At 34.8% G+C, this 25,583-nt stretch overlaps 4 protein-coding genes and 1 pseudogene across 7 annotated transcripts; 4 read left to right on the top strand and 1 right to left on the bottom strand.

The window, feature by feature from the left end:
- Positions 1–539: 539 nt before the first annotated feature.
- LOC111457599 (DEAD-box ATP-dependent RNA helicase 50) lies at positions 540–6,482 on the top strand. 3 transcript variants are annotated; one of them, XM_023099902.1, is made up of 9 exons: positions 540–1,047; positions 1,389–1,909; positions 2,834–3,028; positions 3,422–3,609; positions 4,155–4,368; positions 4,962–5,093; positions 5,617–5,792; positions 5,979–6,224; positions 6,268–6,482. In XM_023099902.1, exons 1-8 carry the CDS (start codon positions 762–764, stop codon positions 6,214–6,216), a joined length of 1,950 nt encoding a protein of 649 aa, XP_022955670.1. In that variant the 5' UTR covers positions 540–761; the 3' UTR covers positions 6,217–6,224; positions 6,268–6,482. The 3 variants fall into 3 exon arrangements, with proteins under 3 accessions (XP_022955670.1, XP_022955671.1, XP_022955668.1); XM_023099903.1 differs by having other exon boundaries at positions 1,404–1,909; positions 5,979–6,482; XM_023099900.1 differs by having other exon boundaries at positions 5,979–6,482.
- A 1,074-nt stretch (positions 6,483–7,556) lies between these two features.
- Positions 7,557–8,846, top strand: LOC111457607 (1,4-dihydroxy-2-naphthoyl-CoA thioesterase 1-like). Of its 2 annotated transcripts, none has more exons than XM_023099910.1 (3): positions 7,557–7,777; positions 7,866–8,048; positions 8,640–8,846. In XM_023099910.1, the coding sequence occupies exons 1-3, from the start codon at positions 7,619–7,621 to the stop codon at positions 8,790–8,792; spliced, it is 495 nt and encodes a 164-aa protein (XP_022955678.1). In that variant the 5' UTR covers positions 7,557–7,618; the 3' UTR covers positions 8,793–8,846. The 2 variants fall into 2 exon arrangements, with proteins under 2 accessions (XP_022955678.1, XP_022955677.1); XM_023099909.1 differs by having other exon boundaries at positions 7,857–8,048.
- Positions 8,847–9,911: 1,065 nt separating this feature from the next.
- Positions 9,912–11,387, top strand: LOC111457609 (1,4-dihydroxy-2-naphthoyl-CoA thioesterase 1-like). The gene is made up of 3 exons (XM_023099912.1): positions 9,912–10,180; positions 10,273–10,464; positions 11,190–11,387. Exons 1-3 carry the CDS (start codon positions 10,043–10,045, stop codon positions 11,331–11,333), a joined length of 474 nt encoding a protein of 157 aa, XP_022955680.1. The 5' UTR covers positions 9,912–10,042; the 3' UTR covers positions 11,334–11,387.
- A 242-nt stretch (positions 11,388–11,629) lies between these two features.
- Positions 11,630–13,037, top strand: LOC111457608 (1,4-dihydroxy-2-naphthoyl-CoA thioesterase 1-like). The gene is made up of 3 exons (XM_023099911.1): positions 11,630–11,918; positions 12,173–12,364; positions 12,732–13,037. The coding sequence occupies exons 1-3, from the start codon at positions 11,766–11,768 to the stop codon at positions 12,885–12,887; spliced, it is 501 nt and encodes a 166-aa protein (XP_022955679.1). The 5' UTR covers positions 11,630–11,765; the 3' UTR covers positions 12,888–13,037.
- An 11,050-nt stretch (positions 13,038–24,087) lies between these two features.
- The window catches only part of LOC111457611, a 6,602-nt pseudogene continuing 5,106 nt past the window's right edge, over positions 24,088–25,583 (bottom strand).

The following is a 25,583-nucleotide window of genomic DNA, read 5'->3' as shown; positions in this document are numbered from 1 at the left end:
CTCAACTTACCTTATTTTTGCTGTTTAGTCCCCAACCACCCATTTTGTAGGCCAACGTCTTCATTAGCACATCGCTCCGTGTCTATCTCTAACACCATTTGTAACAGCCCAAGCCCACCGTTCGTAGATATCGTCTGCTTTAGCTCATTACATATCACTATCAACCTTGCGTCGGTCAGAGAGAGATTTTCAGACCCTCATAAGAATACTTTGTTCCTCTATCCAATCGACGTGGATCTGATAATGATTACACAAAAAATTCGATAACTCAATTCAGCTAGAACCGTTTGAGTCGAGTTATAAATTTATTTGTTTTAAGTTGATTTGTGCCTTCCCCTAAAATATATTTTTGCTTACGGTACAATTATATATATATATATATATATATTAATTATTTATTCTCATAATTTTTTTTTAATGTATTTTAAAAGGTGATTTTCAAAAATATATAATATTTTAAAATTATTAAAATATTTTTATTTGGTTAAAAAAGTATTCAAAATTAATTTAGTATTCGATTATAAGAACAATGCAACTAAAAACCTGAGCTGATTGAACGTTATCCTCTTCGAACTGGCGGTGAATAAATTGGAGAAGTTGAGAGAGCATTTTGCGGTATTGAGTTTGAGATTTTTGCAGGCTCACCATTTCGATCTTCAGAGCTCCATTGTTGCTTCCAGATTTCCAATCCAAGAGCCATTTGAAGAAGACGATATATAGTGCATATATTCAATCCAGCAGCCATCCGCCGGACGCCGGCAATGGCCAGCGCTCCCATTCACACTCCGGCCAACTTTCTGACCTCTCAAAGTCTCGAACCGTGCTACTTGAGACGCTATGGCTGCCTCCGCCCGCCATTTCTGAGCCAGACGCTACGGCCAGTTCCCGCAAGCAAGCTGGTGGTTGTCCGTGGTTGTGTAATCGCCGGTTACGCTCGCAAGTCGGTGGATTCTGATGGATTTGATCAGCTCACTGATGATAATGACTTCACCGTTTATTCGTCGGACGAATTGCGTTACGATGGAGATGTGACAGTTGATAATGAAGGTGCTTCTCTCTAGAATTTTTGTTAACTTATTTCTGTGCTAGACGGATAAATATGGAATTGGATGCTTATTTTATGTTTACTGGGATTTGTCCTGTAATTTATCGCTATCTTGTTAACGAATGCGAGGTTCTCCCTTTGTCCTTAACCCAATTGCTTCTAGCAAGTAATCTGATCGAAGCTCTTAAGTTAAATTGGTGATTTTCTTTAATATCTGTGCTGATAAAATGTTGTTTATGGTCTGAGGAATATATTTGAGTGACATTATTACCTAACTATTTTATGTTATAGAATCTTGTTTTATCCAATTGAATTCTCAAACAGAGTTTTTATTGATAAACAGTTATTAAGAATTCAGGAACACCGAGAAGGATATCAATTGGAAGACTTGGAAGATTGAAATCTCATAAAGTTAAGGCAATTGTGATGAAAGGTTCTAGGACAAAGGAAGAATTAAAAGATGATGTTCGTGTACCGACTACTGGAAATGGTTCACCGCATATATCCGATCGTCCGCACCCTAAAGCTAAAACTCTGGGAGAAAAGAAGAAGGTAAATACCTTAAGAAATGTAGAAAGATTTTCAAGATCATCTGAACTGCAAGATAAAGATCGACATCACAGAACTGCCCCCAGTTTATCAAGATCCGAGCAATCAGTCCCGGCAGCTTCTGCCACTTACTTCAGAGGATGGGGCTCTAGAGGGCCCTACGATTCGGAGTATGAATCAACCCAACCTAAACAACAGAAGTTTTCCTCAGAGAAGGGCTTTTACAGCCGAAAGTCATTTAAAGATCTTGGGTGCACTGAATATATGATTGAATCATTGAGGAGGCAGAATTTCCTACGGCCTTCACAGATTCAGGTACATGTTGTATTACATGATAGAATTATGCTTCTGCTTACCATGAGTGTAAAGACATAGATGCCAGACTTGCTCTTGGATGACAGTTCATTAGATATCTCAAAACCACCTTTCTTTTGTGGTTGGTCTTATTGGCATCATTGTGCACTCGTATTCAAAACTTCAGTGTTTAGAAAAGCTATTCTCTTCTATATCCTATCTCCTGGTATCCTATGTTATTTCGTAATTTGTGAAATGGAAGAACCACTGTGGGTTGTGGGTGGGTTGTTCTAGTGGTCAATAAGGGCGATGTAAATATTAAAGAGCTTAAAGGAAATGATTGCAAGCGATTATGACCACCTACTTAGGATTTAATATCCGACAAGTTATCTTGACAACCAAATATAGTAGGGTCATGTGGTTGTCATGCTAGAATAGATGAGATGCGTGTAAGCTGACTCGGACACTTATAGATAGCAAAAAAAAAAAAAAAAAAAAAAAAAAAAAAAAAAAAAAAAAAAAAAAAAAAAAAAAAAAAAAAAAAAAAAAAAAAAAAAAAAAGGAATTATTTAGACCAAAGATTGTGCATTATCTTTGGGCAGTGTTTTTGTTTTATTTTTTAAAAATCAAGACATTTTTCTTTCTATCAACATTTTTTTTTTTGTTATTCAAGTTCCTCTTTTATCTTCATATTTATATTTTGGAAGACCGAAAATTAATGTCAAGGCATCTGGCGGGTGTTTAATTTCAAGTAAATAGCATTAGAGAAAACGGAATGTCTTTTCCATTCTTGGGATACTAAATTAACATGGTGATCTATGAAGATTGATTTGTTCAGATTATAAATTTCCTATCTAGAAAAGAAGTATCTTATTTTGTTACAAAGAGTTATAAGAAAAGCAACTATCACAGTGCTTATATGTGCTTCTATATGAATAATGGCAGGCCAAGGCATTTGCATCAGTTATTGAAGGAAAAAGTTGTATCATTTCTGATCAAAGTGGTTCTGGTAAGACATTAGCATATCTTGCACCATTAATCCAGCGTCTGAGGCAGGAAGAACTTCAAGGACTTCAAAAGTCTTCTCCACAAAGTCCCCAAATTGTTATCATTGTGCCGACTGCAGAATTGGCTTCTCAGGTGGTTTATTTCTTGCAGCATTATTCGGAATGTGCTCTGCACGCTTCTTCTATTGCACATTTCCGATACCATTTTCTTTTATCTTAATGTTTTACCTCTGGTTATTTATTTCAGGAAATTCACTTTGTATGAATGCATTTTCTGTCATGTACTCACTATCAGATTCTGCTTCTGTAGTAAAAATCTAAGTACTGGATAAATACTTTACATACCTGATATGAATAACTTTCTCATGTTATGGAACAACGGGTAGAAGACGATTTTGCATTTTCTCATTGCTAGCCTCTAATATAGGCCTCAATAACCAATTCTGCTTTATTAAAATCATTACAATTCTGCCAGTATTTTTCTTCATTGGGTGGGTAAAGTTTGATAACACTGTGAATTTCTCAGGTCTTAAGCAATTGCCGATCCATTTCAAAATTTGGGGTGCCATTTAGGTCAATGGTTGTGACAGGCGGTTTCCGGCAGAAAACTCAACTTGATAATCTACAAGAAGGTGTTGATGTTCTAATAGCAACTCCTGGTCGTTTGATGCTTCTAATAAATGAAGGCTTCTTGCAGTTATCAAATCTAAGATGGTAATCCTGTTCTAAATTTTCTTTTTGTTACTTTCTGTTAACTGTTATGTCTCCCTTCAATTTCAATGGTAGGTCCTAATTTATTTTGGCATAGTAAGAATGTTTTCTTTAACTTGATTAAGCATTCTTCTTTCAATTCAAGATTTTGAATGTACACAAACATCAACCGAAGTATTTTTGCCAGAAGTGCCGAATTACATGATTTTAAAATGTATTTTGGAATCATAGTTTTTATTTATTATTAGAGTATAAAAATGGATCTGAAGGAGGGACAAAAAGAAAAAAACACAGGAAACAAGTCTGGATTCTCATGAAGGTCCTTGAGTCTTTTTTAATTGTAATATACTTCAATATGCTATTCAGATGATGACCCAGTATATGCTGGTGTCACTGAATATTTGTGCTCTGGACTTCGTTGAAATTATGGTTACTTTTTCTAACTCCTACCTGCTTCCCCAAGTGCAATCATTTCCTGCTTTCTGCTAGAAGAGTTATTTATATGATGTTTTATCTGTACTGATACTCAGAACAACCTTTGACTACAGTGCTGTAATGGACGAGGTAGATATCCTTTTCAATGATGAGGATTTTGAAGTTGCATTGCAGACTTTAATGAAGTCTGCACCTGTTAACGCACAATATCTATTTGTGACTGCAACTTTACCCGTTGACATATATAATACATTAGTGGAAAAGTTTCCTGATTGTGAAGTGATCATGGGACCTGGAGTTCACCGGATAAGTCCTAGTCTGGAAGAGGTTGGTCTTTAATCATTATCAGTTCATTATTTTTGTACTTTTCCTGAGCGATCAGTGACCGATCGACTAAAATGCTGTTTTATTGATACTGCACATGTTAGTTGCATATAGGAAATCGGTACGTTCTTGTGTTCATTTCAGTTCTGAACGCTCTGATTATGTGAAAAAGGTGGTTCTGGATTTTCTATGTCAGCAGTCTAAATGAGTGCTGTGTGTGTGTGTGTGTGAGGAAATGATTTGTGCATTTGTCCTTATCTTTTCAGACAATGTCTCAGGTTATAGAAAGTGTATTGTTCTCTTGTTGAACAGGAGTAAAAGATCAATGTGTTTCTTCATTTCTTAAAACTTGAGTAGTTTTAGATTATTTTTGTTTGCTTCAAACCATGCAATATGTTCGGTATAATGTTCGATCCTTTCAACTTAAGGTGCCTAGCCAATGTCTCTCTACTTGATGCGTCTAAGAGAGCATTCTAATCTATTTATGGATAACTCTAATTCGGCTCATTCATGTTTTTCTCGTCCAAGAAATATAGAAAATGATATTTTGCCTTTTCCTGTTAATGTAAAGTGACGAGATATTTAGCCATTTCCAGGTTCTTGTAGATTGTAGTGGTGAAGATGAGCAGAACAAGACACCGGACGCTGCTTTCTTGAATAAGAAAGACGCCCTTCTGCAGATTGCTGAAGGAACTCCAGTCTCGAAAACTATTGTTTTCTGTAACAAGGTACGTTCAATTTTGTTTTAGGGTCGGGGATGTCCTCAAGTTCCTGGATTGTGTGCATTTAATTTTTGTAAGATCCCACATCGGTTGGGGAGGAGAACGAAACATTCTTATAGGGTGTGGAAACCTCACCCTAACATACGCGTTTTAAAATCCTTGAGGGGAAGTCCAACAGGAAAAGTCCAAAGAGGACAATATCGGTTAGCGGTTGGCTTGAACTATTACATTATCAGTAGTTGAAAGAGCTGTTAAGAAAATGTTAAGGGGACTTCCAAATAGGGTAAAGCAATTTAAAGAGTTTACAATTTGATTAAAAGAAATTTGAAATTCAAACTAACGTTTTGACAAATAGATTATGGTAATTTCGTTGTTTGGGTCTATAGGCTTGATGCTTGGGCATCGAACTGTTAGCACCAACTTCTCATCGATGGGTCTGAAAAAATAAAAAACAAACAAAAGAACGGTTGAGATTCTGAACGTTTCAAAGTTTTTACTCTTATGTTAGCCTCTTCATTGAATTGTGCAGATTGAGACATGTAGAAGAGTTGAAAATGCTTTGCAACGTTTTGATAAAAAAGGTTGCCGCTTGCAAGTTTTTCCATTTCATGCTGCCCTAGCAAGAGACTCACGGCTTGCAAATATGGAGGCCTTCACCAATCCTCATTCAAACCAACTATCCAAGTTCTTGGTTTGTACAGATAGGTACTTCTACTATTCCATAACGTATTACAAAAAGGCGACAAAATTCGTCCAATCGATACGAGCTTTCATCTGCTTAGTTGCCTTTAAATTACAAACATTTTGCATTGGAAGTTGTTTGCTTTTAAGATATATGAGACATCAGAAGACTTCTATGTAGCTTAAAATGTCCTTTGAAATTATGAACAGGGCATCACGTGGAATTGATTTTCCAAATGTGGATCATGTCATACTCTTCGACTTCCCTCGTGATCCTAGCGAGTATGTTCGCCGTGTTGGAAGAACGGCTAGAGGTGCTACAGGAAAAGGAAAAGCATTCATTTTCGTGGTCGGAAAGCAGGTATCGCTTGCGCGGAGGATAATCGAAAGAAACAGGAAAGGTCATCCATTGCATGATGTGCCATCTGCTTATGAGCTTACATACTAAATAATGGCTTGCTAGAAGAAATCTGATGCAATTACTGGAAGAGTTGCTGAATTGACAAGGTGGAAAACTGAGCTTAATGCAATGCTGTTGCCTCCCCTGCTATCATCAGATAATGAGGTTTTACTCTCTCTCTCTCTGAATGTATTAGTAAATTTCATTTGTATTCCAGCTTAGTTGGATTGTTCTATCCTAAACTGATATGATATGTACCGACCAATTCATTTTACTTCAATAACTTTGATAAAATGCTCCAAATGGTTCTTCCAGGAAACCTCTTTCCTCCCAAAGTGGCTATCAAAGGCTCTTAGGAGGAAGAATTTTCCATGCTTAACCTCTTGTTGATTTAAGATTTGAGATTTGGTTCTAAGTTGGCCTGAATTAGAGATCCCACGTCAGTGGAGGAAAGAAACGAAACATTTCTTATAAGGATGTGAAAACTTCTCTCTAATAGACGTGTTTTAAAATCTTGAAGGGAAAATCCAAATAGGACAATATCGGCGAGTGGTAGGCTTGAGCTGTTACAAATGGTACTAGAGCCAGACACCGGATGATGTGCCAGCGAGGATGTTGGGCCCTCAAAGGGAGTGGATTGTGAGATCCCATATCGATTGAGAACGAAATATTACTTATAAGGGTGTGAAAATCTATCCTTAATAGACACGTTTTAAAACTTTGAGGGGGAAGCCCTGTGTTTTAAAACTTTGAGGGGGAAGCCCTGTGTTTTAAAACTTTGAGGAGGAAGCCTGTGAAAGGAATGTCCAACGAGGATAATATCTACCGACAGTGGCCTTGAGCTCTTACAACTTTTTTTTTTTTTAGCTTAACAATTAGGAAGGTGGAGATTGAGTTATCAATTTTAGGGATGGTAACCCGTGTAGATCCTTCTAAGTTGTAATACAAAATTGAAACTATTTGATCTAAAAATGTAATTTTAGATTAAAAAATAATAATTCATTTTAAAATATTTAGAATATTTTAAAGATTAATAGACACGAAATTGAAAGTTTAGAGATTTACACGCCTAACAATTTTTTTTTTTTTGCACTTCAAGCAACGTGGCCCACCTACACGATGACACGTGGCACTACAAAATAAAATTTTAACAAAATTTATAAATTTTTTATATTTAATTATATCATTTAAAATAAATAATAAAAGAGAAGAAAAAAAATTATAGAATAATATTAAACTTTTTATTTTTAAAAAAAGAAGAATATATATTAAAAGGTAAAAGAAAATGCCACGTGGCCGGACTTTTAGTAGAAGGCGCCGTGTGTTCAGTTGCAATTCCGACGCCTATATCCTTCGCTCCGAATCCAAACCGAAACTTTAAATTCCGATCGCATCCCTTGATCTTCTCTAACAACCAAATCCCGAACCCTCAAATTCGCATTAATTTCGTATGGATCATCAAAATCCGAATGATCCGCCGCTTCCGTCGCCGCCGTCATCCACGACGGCGATTCTGGACTCTCCGCTCAACGCCGTCGGGTTTGAGATTCAGATCTTATCTCCTCACAGAGTAACCGGCCGCATTGTCGTTTCTCCAAAGTGCTGCCAGGTACGTTATTGAGTTTCAATTTCAATAAAATGATCCGTCGATTAGCATTTGATTACGAAAATGAAAATGAAAAGCGCAGCCGTTTAAGGTGCTGCACGGCGGCGTATCGGCGATGATAGCGGAGGCGCTGGCGAGCGTCGGAGCACAGATGGCGGCGGGATTCAAAAGAGTGGCGGGATTTCATCTCAGTATCGATCATTTACAGAGCGCAGAGATCGGCGATCTTGTTCTCGCTGAAGCGACTCCCCTTTCCCTCGGCAAGGCTATTCAGGTCACGCCTATTTTCTTTTCTTTTTCTATATTATTATAATTCTTATTATTTTACTAATAAGTTCCTAAAATATATATTTATTAGGAATAAAGTAAATTAATTATAATTAAATTCTTTATTACTTGATTTTTTTAAAAAAATTAAATTAACATTATTTTTAAAAAAAAAATCTTGCATTTTGATGATTTTAAATTTTTTAAATTAAAAATAAAAAAGTGAGAATTAGTAAAAATTTTGGGGTGAAAGTATAAAATCTTGAAATTTAAAGGACCATTTAAAACTTTTTCACGTTGAACTCCAAAGCGAATATTAGGGAAAAGTCAGGGATAAAAGTGTAAATTCATAAAATCTAGGGTAGTACAATAGATTTCAAAGGCAAGGGTAAAAGTGTAAAATCATAAAATCTAATTTCCAATACACACCTTCCATATTCATAAATTTATTTAATATTCAAATCAATTTATTTTCTTGCAAAGAAACAAAAATAGTAAGAGTCGGTTTGAAAAACATTAAGAGTCCGTTTGAATTTATCTAAAATGATAGAAAGTCAATTCAAACCGACTCTGAATAGGTACATACATATAATAATAGGTATGGGAAGTAGAATTATGGAAGGCGAAAAGTTCGAGCGTGGAGAGGAGGGACCTAGTGGCGTCGTCGAGGGTGACCCTTCTATGTAACATGCCTGTGCCGAAACATGCCCAACCCTTGGTCGACACTCTCAAGAGGTTAGCAAAGTTGTGAACGAGTTCATCAACATAGATTAGTTTTGTATGTTCGAGTTTAACTCAATAAACCAGTAATACATATATTTTAATTTTTATAAAAAATATAATTGAAAATTTTCTCATAATTAAGATAATTTATAATGGAATAATTAATTGGGTTAAGTTCAAAGTACCATTATTAACTATAATTTTAATTAATTAGTATCAATTAAATAATAATAAAAAAATATATGAAGAAAAAAAGAAATGAAAAGAAAATTGAATCTTCTAGAAAGTCTATCTGACGTGTGGATGAATGGATCAATGTCGATGTCATCCACGTCATTGGTAGAAAGGCCTTTGGTATTAATACCATTTACAATTAATTTTTTTTTTATTATTATTGCTATTATTGAAATATAATATTTAAAGTATATATTATTTATGATATATATTTTAATATGATTTGATTTATAATATATTTTATTTTATTTTTAATATTTAATTAATTTATATTTTTTTCCTTTGAATGCATTAGTGTTAGTTTATATCCTTATTTGTACTTAAATTTTTTAAATAAAATATTATCGGTTTTCATCCATTTATTTTTATATTTTTAAAGTTTAATGGTATTAATTATTTTTTAAAAGTTTAAAAGTATTATTAAAAATTTTGAAGAGTATTTTTATTTAATTTTGTTTCTTTTTTTTTCAAAATTTTTAAAAATGAAAACGTGTCTTCTTTTTATCCATTCATTGGCCAATGCGATTTTTTTCTTTCTTTATTATTATTATTATTAAAAAGTAAAAGTCTAGTCATAATGTGAGTGGAGAAGAGAGAGAAAATAAAATACTTTTGTTTTAATATTTTCCACGTCAACCAAACATAATAATAATTTAAAAATAATAATTTCAATCCTTAAATTTGTTTTAATATTTTTATTTCATCTAATTAACCGTAAATTTAAATAAGAAATGCAAGTTTTATTCTTAATTCTATATATTTATCCACAATAGTCAATAAAAATTTATATAATGTCAACTTAAAAACAAATATATTAATAAATTAATTTATAATTTTGAATATATCTCTAAATTAAATAGTTTTAAAATGAAATGAAAATTCATCGACCAACCGCCGTTGTGGACCATGGATTCTTGACTTTTATAATCGCTCCAAATCCACCAAACCCATTCCATTATCATTTTTAGTTCCTCCGCCATCGCCGGCCGGAATCCAAGATTTCTTCCTCTGTTTTTCCGATTCCGATTCCGATTCACTACCGAAATGTCGTCTACAGATCCTCCTCCGCCGTCTACGCCGCCAGTTCTCGACGTTACGCTTCACGCCTTCGGATTCGAAATTGACCACGTCTCTCCTCAGAGAGTGGCCGGCCGTCTCCTCGTCTCCTCAATCTGCTGCCAGGTTTCAATTCGATTTTCTTCCGATTAAATTCCGATTTAATTTTATGTTCTTCCGATTTGATTTGGATTTGTCGATCAATTTTGTAATTGAAGCCGTTCAAAGTTCTGCACGGCGGAGTATCGGCGTTGATCGCTGAGTCTCTGGCGAGCATTGGCGCTCATACGGCGTCTGGCTACCAGAGAGTCGCCGGAATTCATCTCAGTATCAATCACTTGAAGAGCGCCGCCCTCGGCGACCTCGTTCTCGCTGAAGCCGCTCCGGTCACCGTCGGCCGCACCATCCAGGCATGCTTCCTTTCCTTATCGCTTTCCAATTATTATTAAACTATTTTTATTTAAATAAATTTTTTTCAAAGCCAATAGGAATTAAGACAGATTGTGACGTTTACGTATAATTTTCCTTATCTTTTTTACTTGACTTGGAAAATTATAACTAAAAAATAATAAATTAAAAAAACTTAAAAATTATATAATATTTTTTTAATTTTAACTAATATTAAATTACTATTTTGACCTTGAAGATTAATTATTCTGTATAGATCGTGATGTTTATAAACTTTTAATTTTGTGTATAGTCAGCCCTTTTATATATATATATATATATATATATATATATATATTATATATATATTTAATCGGGTTTTCGATTCTCTAAAAATCAACCTTATTTAAACCTAAAAAAGAATCTAACCGAATCCTACCAGTGATTTGAACTCATATTCAACATAAGGGTGGTTTCTCTTAAAGCCATTCTCGACCTGATCCATTTTTTGGGAGAGGAGTTCGTAAACTCGAGTTTAATCGGAAAAAAGCTACCAACTTCAACAAGAGTCGCCTAATTCAAACTGCACGTTCCGTTTTTTTTAACTCCCATACTTCCTAAACTATCCTCCTAATCAATCTTCTTTCCCACATCGAGACTTACTAAACTCTTCTTTAAACGTGTAAAATTTATCGATCAAAACTGCTTTCAAAACGTACGCTAAATATTTTGATTTGTATGATAACAGGTATGGGATGTGAAATTGTGGAAGGATTTGAAAGAGACAAAAGTGGTCGTGTCCACCGCACGAGTTACTCTTCTTTGCAATTTGCCTGTCCCGAAACACGCTGAAAATGCCGCAAATGCCCTCAAGATGTTTGCAAAATTGTAATTATTATTACTACTATTATTTAAATACTTAGATATATGAATCGAATCATCGATATTTATGAACAGGAGTTTTATTTAGATGTACCCAAAATTATAATTAATTTTAGTAAATAAAATGTCCGCTTCATTTTTTTTCCACAATTCTTTTTTTTATTTAATTTATTATGTTAATAAAAAGCTTCAAAAATTTTAATTTTATAAAAAAATATTTTTATTACTATAAAAAATTAATTTTAAAATTTATTGAAAAATGTAAAGGATAAATTTGGTATTTTCCAATAATTTCTCGTAGAATATTAAAAAATAATTTACTGTGAAATATTAATTTTTCCCCCCGTAATTTCACCCTTCTCCATTTTTCCCCCCGTCTCTTTCACCCGATCGGAGCCTCTGAGTCTCGGCTCCAGCCATCCGATTCCGATTCGCGACCAAAATGTCTACAAGGAATCCTCCGCTGCCGCCGCCGCCGCCGCCGCCGCGGCCACCGATGCAGGATGCTCCGCTTCAGGCAGTCGGATTCGTGTTGGAACACGAATCCGCTCAGAGAGTGAGCGGCCGCATCCTCGTTTCCCCGATCTGCTGCCAGGTTCGTTCAGTCACATTCCGATTGCCCTAATTTCAGTTTCTTGGTCTGTTTTCTTTTTGTTTTGTTTAATTATTAAAAAATTTGCTCCAGAATTCTTAGGTTGATTTTAATTACTGTTAGGTTACATCTCGAATTTTGAAAATTTTATCTTACATTATTTAATTAAATAATCTTTGAAAACTTCACAGTTCAGTGTTATTCTTGATATTTATATATATTTTGTGTTGATTCGCGAATGAATTTCGAAAATGAAGCCGTTTAAAGTGTTGCACGGCGGAGTATCGGCGTTGATTGCGGAGGCTTTGGCGAGTAAGGGGGCTTATGTGGCGTCGGGCTACCGGAAAGTAGTCGGAATCCATCTTAGTATCAATCACTTGAAGAGCGCTGAGATGGGCGCCGTCGTTCTCGCCGAAGCTACGCCGGTCACCGTCGGCAGAACCATTCAGGTATCCCTCTTTCCCTTTCTTCCTTCTTACAATTTTCAGGAGAAATAGCATTTTTTTTAAAATATTCATTTTAATATTATATTCTTTTTCAAAATAATATATCGAGGATTCATCACATACAAAATCGAAAGTTAGCTAAAGGAAGAACATAAGACTTATCAGATACATAATTACGATTCCAAGAACTAGTTTAGACGCCTTATAAGATATACGAACAATTACAGTGACTGAATTTATAATTTAACTTAAATTTTATCGATAGTCTGCTGCTAAGAATTACTAAGAACTTGGTAATCTTGTAGCCAGTAGTACAATAAACGGTTTAAAGTTGTTCGAGCATGATCGAGAATGGTTGTATGATGTGTAGGTATGGGATGTAGAATTGTGGAAGGATTTGAAAGAGACTAAAGTGATCGTGTCCACCGCTAGGGTAACTCTTCTATGCACTTCCTCTGTCCCGAATGACCCAAAACATGCCCAAAAGGCCCCTAAAGCCATTATTAATAAGGTTGCAAGATTGTGATACCATCTACTATGCCCACTTCATTTCATACAGTACTCTTTTGTAATTTCACTTTGGAGAGCTAATTAGCCTTTAAAATCTCTGGTTTTCTTTACATTTTTTTCTTCTTCTTTACTATGAAACCCTTTTGAGAGATAAGAATTTGAAATACTTTTAGAAACGTGAGAAACAGATGAATGAATAGTCATTCGATTCTGAGGAGTAGTCGAAAATATAGCCAAAAAAGCTATTTGAATAGCGGTATGAAAAATGCGGCCTATTCTGACAAAGATGATTCTAGACCAGCCTATGAAATTGTAGCTACTTCGAAAAAATAACCTATTTGCCAATCATTATTTTTGTCGGGTTACAAGAAAAAGAATCTATAAACCTTTACTTAAGTATTAAGGAGAAGATTTGAAGTAATATATGCAAGAAGCTGCTAAGAGATTTGCATATATAGACAATATCTAGCTTTTTTCATATTAAACTAAAACCAAATCATCAAAAACATAATAAATATCATTGATGATTCCTTCAAAATCAAAGACAAATTATTATTATTATGAAGTTCATTGGTGGAATAAATAAAGTAACGGGGAAAATATGCAAACCAGAGAGAGTGAGGGCTTCCTTTAGATTACTAAAAGTTAGACAGCTTGAATGCATTGAGGAGGCCTCTAAGAAACTCCCCCAACCCCTAAACCCACCACTCCTTTCCTTTCCAAAGGTTCTTTCCAAGCAAAAAAGGTGCCCTTTTGAAAGGCAATTGATGCCAATGTGGCAGTTCCGAACAAAATTTACCTTTGTTGTCATATGAAGCTCTGATGTGTTACTGTGAGATCCCACATCGATTGGAGAGGAGAACGAGTGCCAGCGAAGACGTTGGACCCTAAAGAGGGATGGACTGTGAGATCTCACATCGGTTGGAGAGGGGAACGAGTGTTAGCGGGGACGCTGGACCTTGAAGAGGAGTGGACTTTGAGATCTCACATCGATTGGAGAGGGGAACGAGTATCAGCGGGGACGCTGGACCCTGAAGAGGGGTGGACTGTGAGATCCCACATCGGTTGGAGAGGGGAACGAGTGTCAGTGGGGACGCTGGACCCTGAAGAGGGGTGAATTGTGAGATTCCACATCGGTTGGAGAGGAAACGAAACATTTTTTAGGGTGTGAAAACCTCCCCTACCATATGCGTTTTATAAACTTTGAGGGAAATTCCGAAAGAGAAAACCTAAAGAGAACAGTATCTGACTAGCGGTGAGCTTGGATTGTTACGGTTACTATGTCCAGATTTTGACAACATACAAGTGACACGGTTTATAGACGAAAAAAACGCTTATTTGTAGAATCTTTGTACCATAGTCAAAAACTTGGAAAATAATACTTGAAAGCTAAACGAAAACGATTAAAAAAGAAGATCGGGCGCCGAATGTTCAAGTTAACATTAGTGATCATGAAGATTTAGGTTTTTATAAGCAAGCTGTTTCCATAGGCAATATTTAAACAAGGAGTTAGGGCAGAATCCTCTCTGTCAAGAGCAAAAGAGAATACAAAGAACAAAAAAAAGTTGAGGAAGAAAAGAGTCGGGTGAATCAAAAAGTAGAGGACAGCAACCCTTATCTTAACCAGTCTTGTCATTGGATCCTGGCCGTCCATTTCTTGGCTAATCTATAATATAAAATACTCATCAATGTACTCTAGGTTCTGATTTCGGTTTCGGTTTGAATATAAAATACTCACCCGTTCACTGATTGTAACAGTCCAATCCCACCGTTAGTAGATATTGGGCGCTTTGGCTCGTTATGTATTAATTGTAACAGCCCAATCCTACTGTCAGCCTCACGGTTTTAAAACACGTTTGCTATAGGGAAGTTTCCACACCTTTGAATGCTTCGTTTCCCCTCTCCAACCGATACGAGATCTCACAAATTTGAACCTCAAATTTACATGTCAATTACCGTTGAGTTATGCTCACTTTGACCATAATCCCGAGTTTCACATCAGTTTATATAAATAACCCAAAAAGTAAGTTAGAAAGCAAAAGCTTCAACAAGCTGTCCCAAAAGCAAAGCCTCTTCTTTTCTATATAAACTCATGCAGCCATTATATTCTCTACCATTGAAGGCTTAGAGAAACCAAGAGAGAAAAAAAAGGCAGTATTTGGAAATAATCAAACAAAAAAGGAGAGATCTTTAGAACAATATCATATGGGAGGAAGATCAAAGTCCTTGAAATGCTTCTCAATTTGCAGCATATTGAAAAGCTGCTGCTTCCCAATGGTGGGAGGAAGAGATAATGATGAAGCTTATTGGGATGAAAGTGCTGAAATTAGAAGAAGGATGTGGCCAAGTGATCAAGATAGTAGAGGAAGATGGGTGGCTGAGCCTGGAATTGATCGTAAAGCTTCTGATTTTATTGCTAGATTCTATGAGTCTCGTGTTTCTGATTCTGAGCAACAAACTTTTGCGGTTTGAATCACAGCTGTTCTTCTTCTTTGGCCGAATCTATGCTCCATTCTTCCTTACTGATATCGTTCTCTTTGAGCTGATGGTATGTTCATGGGTTGGTTTGGTTTGGTTTGGGTTGAGTTGAATTGGGTTTTGGCCGATCTTTCTGTTTCTCTCGATTTTGTAATCTTTTGTTCTTATGATCAATAAAAGTTGGAATTTTTTTAAAGTGGGTTTGATCAATATCTCGATTACTAAGTCAATTTAGTTTCGGATATTAATTTTGGAATTATTTTGGTTCTTGATGTTTAGGGTTTGAAGGTGTTCTTGATAGATTTGGAGCCATATTTTTGTTCTTGATAGTCGTTGCTGATGACTGAATTATAGGTTTTGTCTCAACATATATGCCTCTTGATTCATCGACTTGAGACAAAGATCAGGGTCTAAGCCCCATGATAGCTCGTAGTGGAACATAAATTCGTAGGGAAAACTTCTCCTAGTAGACGCGTTAAAGGGTGTGGGGAACGAAACATTTTTTATAAGGGAAATGAAACATATATGACTTCACTGTGAGATCTCGGTTGGAGAGGGAAACGAAACATTCTTTATAAGGGTGTGGAAACGTCTTCTAGTAGACAAGTTCTTAAACCTTAAGTGGAAGCCCTTTAAGAGAAAGCCCAAAGAAGATAATATCGGTTAGTAGTGGGCTTGGGCTACCTTGAGGAAGAGCCCTTTAAGGAAAAATCCAAAGATAGATAATATCTGTTAGTGACGAGCTTGGGCTGTTACATTTATGCTCGTGCTACAAAGTAATCCAACAAAAGTTACTTGACTTTCAAGTTCTACAACTTAATAGTTTGAGATATAACAATTGACTAAACTCTCGACCGAGCTAGGAATTAGTGACTGTTGATATAGTTTTGAAATTCAATCCTCTCGCATACACTAAAAAAAACCGGTTTGCTCCATAATAACCACTTGATACAAATTCAAAGAAATTTTTGTTGTTTTCCTCGATTGTACAAACTGCCAAGCCTGGAAGCCTCCTCGAATAAGTTGTTGAGAAAGAATTGATGGAATAAAGACATGGGTCAATCACCCAATTCACATAGTCGAACAATATTCGATTTTCATGACGTCAAATGTCCAAATGATTGAACGAACGAGTTACCAAAACTCTAAAAGGAACTATATATATGTATGATGTAATTTCACTTTATAAACTATTGCATCATCTATTGCATGTACATTATAAATTAATAGTTTGGGCATCATGCAGGGTTTGGAAAGGAGAAAAAAAAATGAGTGGTTTTGATTCTTTTCCTCCGAACATGATATTGATGTCCTTCGAATATTTAATCGGCCCCTGATATACTATAAGAACCCCAGCTCATCGTCAGTAGATATTGTCTTCTTTAGGCTTTCCCTTCCGAGTTTTCTTTCAAGGTTTTAAAACGCGTCTACTAGAAAAATGTTTCCATACCCTCATAAAAAATGTTTCGTTTCCCTCTCCAACCGATGTGGGATCTCACAACCCACCCCCTTTTGGGGGCCCAATGTGCTCGTTGGCACATTGTCCAGTGTCTGACTCTAATACCATTTGTAACAGTAAAAGCTCACCGCTAGCAGATATTGTTCGCTTTGGTCCGTTACGTATCACTGTCAACCTTATAATTTTAAAACATGTTTATTAGGGAGAGGTTTCCACCCTCTTATAAGGAAGGCTTCGTTCCACGCTCCAACTGATGTGGGATCTCACACGTATTTAGCTAAATCAAACTAGAATGGATTTGATCCAATTGGACTGAATCGACCTTGACCAGTAAGACCAGACCAAAATGAACTCTAGGCCACGATTCAGCTCATATTAGGCTAAGTCTTCCAATCTTCGTGCGTTGTGGGCTTGATTTCACCTACAACAACCTACAAACTCAAATATGCAACGTACGATCTCTAAAAACAACGTGTACTCATCTAACATATTCAGACCAACGTTCCCGAGACTTGATCTCCTAGAATGTAGCATTTAGAAGTAGAATAGAGTGTATGGACAATAATTGAAGGAAAAAAGGTGTGTTAATATGTGAGATTCCAAATGACAGCTAAAGTATAGAGAAAGAGAACATGATGATGTTTGTACAAAGTGTGGCCATAGAACACCAAAATTAATTCATATTATTGCTTCCAAATGCCAATGTCCTCTCTCACATTTATCCAAAAATTATTCCGTATACTCATTTTTGTACTTTTAAATTCATTCATATTTCTTTATATCATATAATATAATATATATTCCAATCTTTTTTTCCTTTGTCTTACAGTTTCTAGATTAGCCCTAAATTTAGAGGGAGGGACCCAAAACTTTTGAAAATTATCCTCAAAATTACGTTAGGTAGGAAACAACAACGGGTCCCGACTACTGATCTACTCGAATAGTCCTAGCCCGAGTAACATACTAGTTTTGTTAACGACTCTGAGAATTCCTTCATTCTTTGGCATGTTATGCTGCTAGGTTTTGGGTAGAATGGAAGTAGGTCCTCTTTGACATGTCGGATTTTGATGCAAAAAAAAGGGGGTCAATTATTATACCTACGTCTTCGTCTCGTCTTCGGATGAATGCCTCTTGTTCATCTTGCTAAATTATTTTTCGTTTTTTGTTTTGTTTTGTTCATTGGCCCCAACACGTGAATGTGAAGAAATGTGTGATCATAGCTAGTTTTTTCTTCTTTCGAATTCAACCGCACGTGAAAATGGAGAAACTTAAACATCTAACCTCTCGATCAAATATCTGATGTAGCTAGTTCTTTTTCTTCATTCAAATTCAATAGCACGTGAAAGTGGAGAAACTCGAGCCTCTAACCTCTCGATCAAATATCTAATCTTAGCTAGTTTGTTTTTCTTCTTTCAAATTCAAACAGCACGTAAAAGCAGAAAACTCAAACCTCTAACCTCTCGATCAAGTATCTGATCTTAACTACTTTTTTCTTCTTCTTTCAAATTCAACAACATGTAAAAGTAGAAAAACTCGAACCTCTAACCTCTCGATCAAATATCTGATCTTAACTAGTCTTCTTTTTCTTCTTCTTTCAAATTCAACAACACGTAAAAATAAAAAATAAAAAATAAAAACTCAAACTTCTTACCTCTCAAACAAATAGTGAATAATTAATAAGGTTAGAAAGTGAGATGAATATGAGTTATTGAGTATGTGGGGGCAATGTTCATTGCTCAAGCTCTTATCATAAAGACAAAGGCAAAAGGTTGTGGGGGACAAGGATTGAGTGCATGAATGTGAAACAGCAGATGCATTATGCAATATGCATATGGCAGGCAGTCTATATATATAGATATATATATATATAAACATATATGAACATGTATATATATATATACATACATGTGGGGCACAAGAAAAAAAGTGGTTCAAATTTCAATCTTCAAAGCTTTCAAAGCTTCAAAACTACAAAACTTTGTGTTTGTCAGATTCTTAATGTTTGTGTTCCCACTTCCCCACCACTTAACCCATAATTTAAACCCTCTTTTTACTTCACAACACATTGAATTTAACCAAATGATTATGACTTATTGCTTATAATATTATCAATAATAATGTCTCTCTTCTTGTTCTTTAAAGTGTGTGTTTGGATTATGTTCCCATCTTGGGAGAAATTATTTAATATAATTACTATCATTAATGCGATTAGTTTTTAATTTCGATGTCAGATGAAAGTAATAGCTATATTGTATGATTTTTTTACTCTCGACATGTTCTGAAATGGTTTATATATGTTTAGTTTATCGAGATACGATTCAACTATTTTAATGGTAGTTGTTTCAGGGAATAAAATGTCTCCAACGAAATGGGTCATCTCTTAAATGAACGTTCGTTTAATAAGTTATGAGGTGAGTTCTCTATTAGGGCACGAGTAAATGTTTTCGAGTCCTTTTTCTTGCAATGTGTTGGTTGTTTGTCTTTAGTTTGAAAATTAGAAATAAGGGTCGTTGTTCCAAACACATACCTACAATAGCTTGGTTAAGACTATCCCTGTTTAGAGACTTGAGGCAAGGAATATGGCTCGATAATATAAACCATTTTGTTTCCTGTGCACTGATCCAATTAATTACTCATTGTAAAGGTTGTTGATATATAGTGCCTCACAATTATGAACAGTTTGAAACAAAGTGTCTAAGGTGACGTTTTTTTTGGCTATTAATGAGGTTCTATGGTAGCGTTGAAGCTGGAAACCTTGGAGTGCCAGCTATGATAGAAGGATCTTCCACCTTACTACTAAGTTACGAACAAATAAGTTTATTGACAATGACATAACCTAAAGGTCGAGAGATTCAATCGATAAAAGATCTAAGAAGTAAACAAAAAAGGGCAGGCACAAAAAAAGAGGCAACAAAGACACCTATCATAAACGACCATGTCCTAAAATAATCGCTTCTTAAAGGACTGTGTCCTAAAATAACCACTTCTTGAAGGACTATGTCCTAAGGACCCCTCCACCTCCTAACCCACGTAGACATAAGGTACATTTGGTGCCCATTAGGCCGCTATAATAACTATTCGAGTAGACATTTGAAATCGCAGGAATAAATAAAATTCATTGGACCGAAAAACCTACGGATCCAAACAAATCTAGGGATCCCACTTCTGATCTTTTAATTGACAAAACTTATTCTGTATCAGTTGAGCTATGTTCATATTGATACTCACTCGTAAACTCAAGAACTTGGATGCGATATACAACAGTTACAAAAAGTATTAAAAATCTTTAAAGTTTTAATTAGAAGAGAATCATCTACGGTGATTCATGCATATTCGAACCTTAAGAAATATGATGAAACGTTCATCCTTTTAGATCCACACTTGGATGATTTGTATCATACGTGATCTAAAAACTTTAAAGAAAATAGTTCAGACCCGTTTGATTATTCATTTTTAATTTTTGAAATTTATAATTATTTTATTTTCTTAAAAAATTATTTGAATTCTTAGTCAAATTTAAAAAATGGTACTAGATTTTCAAAAAAAAAAAAAAACTAAATAATGGGTCAAAACTTTGGCTTACCAACAATTTGTAGACTTTGGAAATTATAGATAGTAACACATTAATTATTTAATTATAAATAATGATTAACCAATCATTGAGTACTATTTTCATTAATGTAAACCTTGTGTAAATTAATGAATTATTGACTTATACCATAAAAAAATCACATGAATTAATTAAAATTTTAAAGAAATTACTCTATTCAAATTTACATTTTTTTTTTCTCATAAATACCAATTATATTGATGGCTCCGGCATTTGCTAGCACCTTTTGCGACATGACCATTTTACCCAGTTGTCTTGAATTGTCTCTAAAAGTGAAGATTACCTCCACAAACTAATACGGGTCCTTTTAACACGTTTTGTCTTTACTTTGTCGTGAATTGCTTCTAGGAGGTCTTTTTGAGTTTAGCCACTGAAATGAAAGGTGCAGATTGTTGGTACAAGTAGTAACTTTTAATTCTTTTAAGTATTTTTTTTTTTTTAACTATTATATCTTCGTGATTATTCTCGTTTAGACATGGCCTAAATCGATTCATGTATCCCTCATTTACTCGAGTGTCACACTTAACAAACTAATTAAATGATGGTATAACATGTTACGAAAAGGTAAATAACGGGATAAAATTAAGTAATTAAATAACTAAACAATTTGAGCATAGTTCAACTGATGAACACATAGGTCATCGAACAAGAGGATAGAACTTGAAATTTCTCGACCAAACGTTTAATTTATCGAACACTCCGTCCTCTTCCCCCAACAAAATCATTGATCATAGTTTTACACTTTAAAAAAAAAAAATCCCACATATACACATTATTCATGTTCTTCCACTTTAAAATATCCAAAAGAAAACAAAAGAAAACGAGAAAGAACAATAGGTAAAAAGCAAAGAAAAAGACTGTTTTAATTATTATTTGTACGTTTTATTTATATATATATATATATATATATATAATTAAATAAAAAACTTTTAAGTAAAATCAAAGGAAATAAATAAATAAATAAATAAATAAAAAATGGAAAAAAGTGGTTTGAAAGTGAGAAGTGAAGGAATGGTTTCACGTGTAAGGTCGGAGAGGACGGTGAGGGAGCGTGCGCCATGTGCTTTGCTGCAGTGTGAGACCACACCTTATATTATTATTATTTATATATATATATATATATATATATATTATTAATTTAGACTTTATTTTGTTCATTAAATTTAAAAAATTGTGTTTAATATATCTCTAAGCTTTTAATTTTACGTGTATTACGTCTCCAAATAGTCACAAATTTGTTTGTAACAGTTCAAGCCATTCGTTAGTTATTATTGTTTGTTTTGTCTCGTTATGTATTATCGTCAGTCTCACGGTTTTAAACCACGTCTGCTGGGTAGAGGTTTTCACACATTTATAACGCATGCTTCGTTCTCCTCTCCAACCGTTGTGGGATCTCATAATTCACACTCCTTGGAGGCCTAGTGTTCTTGCTAGCATACCTCCCGCCTCTGATACTATCTGTAACGATCCAAGCCTACCATCAGTAAATATTGTCTGTTTTGACCTGCAATGTATCTCCATCAACCTCACAGTTTTAAAATGTATCTATTCTGGAGAGATTTTCAGACCCTTATAAAGAACGTATCAATCTCCTATCCAACTGAAGTGGGATCTCACAATCCACTCTCCTTAGAGGCCCAACATTCACACTAGCTCACCACCCAGTGTCTAGCTTTGATACCATTTGTAACACGTACACTAACAAATATTGTCCATTTTGGCCCATTACATATCGTTCTCAATCTCATGGTTTTAAAACGCGTCTACTAGGGATGGCTTCTCACACCCTTATAAAAAATATTTCGTTCACGTCTCCCTATTTTTTTTTATTTTTTTTTTTTAGAATTAAAGGTAAAAATTGATACAATTTGACACGCTTAAAATTTAAAAAATTGATTTTTTTTTCATGTTCATATTATAAAATAATAATAATAAGAACAATAATGATTTTTGAGATAAGAATAAAAAGTTGTGTTGCTCATCCTTCGGATCTTGCCTTCTTCCTCTTCTTCTTCTTCTCTCTCTCTCTCTCTCTCGCTTTGCTTATAAATTGTTTGCCATTTCACTTCCAACGCCTTTCAGCCAAACACATTCTCACACCTTCATATTCCCATGGCTTCTTGGAAGAAAACCATCATTTCTCCCTTTAGAAAGGCTTGCACCATCTTCAACCAGCACCCTCGAGATCCCAAAAAGTCTCCCTCCGATTCAGGTGAGCTCTCGGGTTTTCTAACCGCTTCAAGCCCACTTCATACTTTTTCTTTTAGAATTTATTGTTATTGCCAATTTGAACATAGCTCAACTGATATGATTTGAATTTGTAGAACAAGAGAAGCGAGTAGACGTGAGGAATCTCCAAGGAGAGGTGATGGCATGTGGGTATGAAGACGTGCACGTGATGTGGTCTATTTTAGACAAGGCCAACTCAACTACGACCGCCGCCACCGCTTGCAATGTGTCTTCTTAACCGTCGTCGAGGCCGCCACCGACACCGACAAGTGGTGGTGGTTGGTTAATTGGTGTAGATAAAGCATAATACATCTTTCTCTCTCTCTCTCTCTCCATGTTATTTTGTGAGTTATGATGATTTTGTTTGTGTAGGAAATGAATCCCCATGATTTGAAGGTTTTAATCATGGTGAGATTTTAAGTTTTATATTAATTACTTCTTTTTTAAGTCCTAAAAAGCTCTCTTTTTTTCTTATGGGGAATGGAACCTTATCTCTCATCAAACTGCCTCAGATCTGATTGGTTTGTCATTTTTAGTTTTAATTTATGTGCACCACTTTCCAAGGGCATCAAATTGAGAGACAATGAGAGAAGCTTGGACATTTACAATCTTTTTTTTAGATGAAATTATTATATTTTGTTTCTTGTTTAATGATATCGAGCATGATTTGACACGTAATGTTAATCATTTGCTTTGGACAATTTAACGACTCTTAGAATTAGACGTTGATGATTCGATATGATAAAGACTTTGATTGAAGAACACGTAGAATTAAAGATAATAATAAAAGGGTTACTCTCGAATATCTCTGAAGATCATAAATTGACTTCAAATTGATAACGCACATGATTTAAAAGATTCTAATAGATGAATCGGCAATTTTCATAATTTATTTCGGAATTATAAAGATATTTGGTGTAATTTTGAATTAAACTATGGTTACTTTTGTTTCCGTTACAAAAAATATCTCATCCAACTCGAATTTTGAGCCACAAAATTCAACTGCCACACCACTATTGAGGTCTATTTCAGTCCGTACAAAATATCTCTTTCTATCATTTTCATAGATATGTGAGGAAGGAAGATAGGGATTTGGATGGGCTTCTCGTGAAGGCCTTTTTCAGAGCTCTATCCTTCCATTTGCATTTTTCACAATGTTATCCATATCGTCCAATCGAATTCAATTTGGGCACATGATTGGTTTCATGAAGTAAATTGAGCAAATTATTCCCCAACTTTTAGTTGGTGACATATCAGTCTCTTATCATCCATGATTCTATCGAAGAACTGCTCAAAGAACTGCTCCATATCATCCATGATTCTATCAAAGAACTTTTGGCTTTTGAAAATTTTCTTCACTTGTCAGCTGAATGGAACAAATTCATCCTTTATGAGTCGGTCTTTCAGTAACTTTTGGAATGGTTCTGAGTATGCTATCAAAAACAAAAAAAAAGTAAGAATGAAATTCATGTCAGAAGTGCTACCCATGTCATTATCAGAGCTCAGAGAGTTTATAACCATACTAAACAGCTAGATTTATAGGCTTACAATGAAGAATTGCTATGAAATCCTGTAACTTGGAAAGTTAAAGGATGTTAATTATGTGTTAAAACAGCAAGAACAATTGCCTAACAACTTCATCCGTGTCAGATAGTTTACCTTAGACCATAGAAGTGATATGATCAACAACTGAGAATATATTGCCGAGCAGTCCTCTCTCTTTCTGATTCAAGGGCATTAGCTTTCTCGTTTGACAAAAGATCAATAATTGGTTGGTAATTGTCCCAATCCTTTCTTATCCTGTTGCATTCTAGTGTATAGTGTTGAGGATCGTTGAGAAATGAGTCCCATATTAGGCTAATTAAAGGGTTAATCATGAGTTTATAAGTAAGAAATACATCTCCATTGGCAAGAGACCTTATGGGTAACCAAAAGCAAAGTCATGAGAGTTTATGTTCAAAGTGAACAATATCGAAAGTTTGTGTTTCCTAACATATACTACTACCATAAGCATCAAATTTTAATACTTTTACAAATCAGCTGGAAAGAATATTAGTAGACTAATAATAGGAGTTAGTTTTTTATACTTCAAAAAAAAAAAAGGGAATCCGTTCCCAAACTTAGCTCACCAACTCTGGCAAATGAAAATGGTATAAAAACTGAGACGGTGAAAAGAATAATGGTCTAAGCTCGGATTAAACATGCTTCGATCATGGTAATAATTAAGTGCATGAAGTGCATGTCACGTGATTCATGAACTTTAAACTAATTTTTAAGCTAAAACTTGAGAATAAAGAAGTGTAAATGGCATTAAGATAGGGATATGAACTCTGATTCTGAAAAAAAAAAGTTCATATTTATCTGTAACAGACAGAACGTTAATAATAAACATAAACTACTAACTAAAAATAATAAAATTTAAAAGGATGCTATACGCTTAGAAAAATGGTTAAAGGGCACAAAGAACAAACAATATCTTTTTGTTTATGCGCAAAATATAGACACCCATAACCCCACCAAGTGTTGTGGAAATGAGATACCCGCATATGAAGACATCTCAGCATGTCTGGATATCTCACGCATGTGGGAATCTATTTAAACTTGAGATAAGTTGTCATTCACATGAGCCCCTAATGATTCCCAGGAATCAAAAACACCCAAAACTTCTAGGTCAATGTTGAAAAACATTGGATTTCTCTCTCTTGAAGACAACGACACACGATACCAGAAAACAAACATAACTAGCAGTATTAGATAATCGTGTACGATTTATTTACCATATACTTCTTAGGTTAGATAAGAGAATGGAAATGGAAGGAAAATCCATAAGCATCAAGGAATAGACTAATCACTTCAAAAAAAAAAAAAAAAAAAAAAAAAAAAAAAAAAAAAAAAAAAAAAAAAAAAAAAAAAAAAAAAAAAAAAAAAAAAAAAAA

The sequence above is a fragment of the Cucurbita moschata genome, unplaced genomic scaffold (assembly GCF_002738365.1).
Source record: "Cucurbita moschata cultivar Rifu unplaced genomic scaffold, Cmos_1.0 Cmo_Scf00020, whole genome shotgun sequence".
In the NCBI taxonomy this organism is placed as follows: domain Eukaryota; kingdom Viridiplantae; phylum Streptophyta; class Magnoliopsida; order Cucurbitales; family Cucurbitaceae; genus Cucurbita; species Cucurbita moschata.
Note: the sequence above shows the minus strand (reverse complement) of the source record. Positions and strands in the feature narration are given on the sequence as shown.

Bases quoted from the DNA above. Each gene is read 5' to 3' on its own strand.
- LOC111457599 (XM_023099902.1), top strand. From the start codon at position 762: ATGGCCAGCGCTCCCATTCACACTCCGGCCAACTTTCTGACCTCTCAA. The intron at 3,029-3,421 runs GTGGTTTATTTC...TGAATTTCTCAG, and splicing joins CTGCAGAATTGGCTTCTCAG to GTCTTAAGCAATTGCCGATC. The intron at 3,610-4,154 runs GTAATCCTGTTC...CTTTGACTACAG, and splicing joins CAGTTATCAAATCTAAGATG to TGCTGTAATGGACGAGGTAG.
- LOC111457607 (XM_023099909.1), top strand. From the start codon at position 7,619: ATGGATCATCAAAATCCGAATGATCCGCCGCTTCCGTCGCCGCCGTCA. The intron at 7,778-7,856 runs GTACGTTATTGA...TGAAAAGCGCAG, and splicing joins TTTCTCCAAAGTGCTGCCAG to CCGTTTAAGGTGCTGCACGG. The intron at 8,049-8,639 runs GTCACGCCTATT...ATATAATAATAG, and splicing joins CCCTCGGCAAGGCTATTCAG to GTATGGGAAGTAGAATTATG.
- LOC111457609 (XM_023099912.1), top strand. From the start codon at position 10,043: ATGTCGTCTACAGATCCTCCTCCGCCGTCTACGCCGCCAGTTCTCGAC. The intron at 10,181-10,272 runs GTTTCAATTCGA...TTGTAATTGAAG, and splicing joins TCTCCTCAATCTGCTGCCAG to CCGTTCAAAGTTCTGCACGG. The intron at 10,465-11,189 runs GCATGCTTCCTT...GTATGATAACAG, and splicing joins CCGTCGGCCGCACCATCCAG to GTATGGGATGTGAAATTGTG.
- LOC111457608 (XM_023099911.1), top strand. From the start codon at position 11,766: ATGTCTACAAGGAATCCTCCGCTGCCGCCGCCGCCGCCGCCGCCGCGG. The intron at 11,919-12,172 runs GTTCGTTCAGTC...TCGAAAATGAAG, and splicing joins TTTCCCCGATCTGCTGCCAG to CCGTTTAAAGTGTTGCACGG. The intron at 12,365-12,731 runs GTATCCCTCTTT...TATGATGTGTAG, and splicing joins CCGTCGGCAGAACCATTCAG to GTATGGGATGTAGAATTGTG.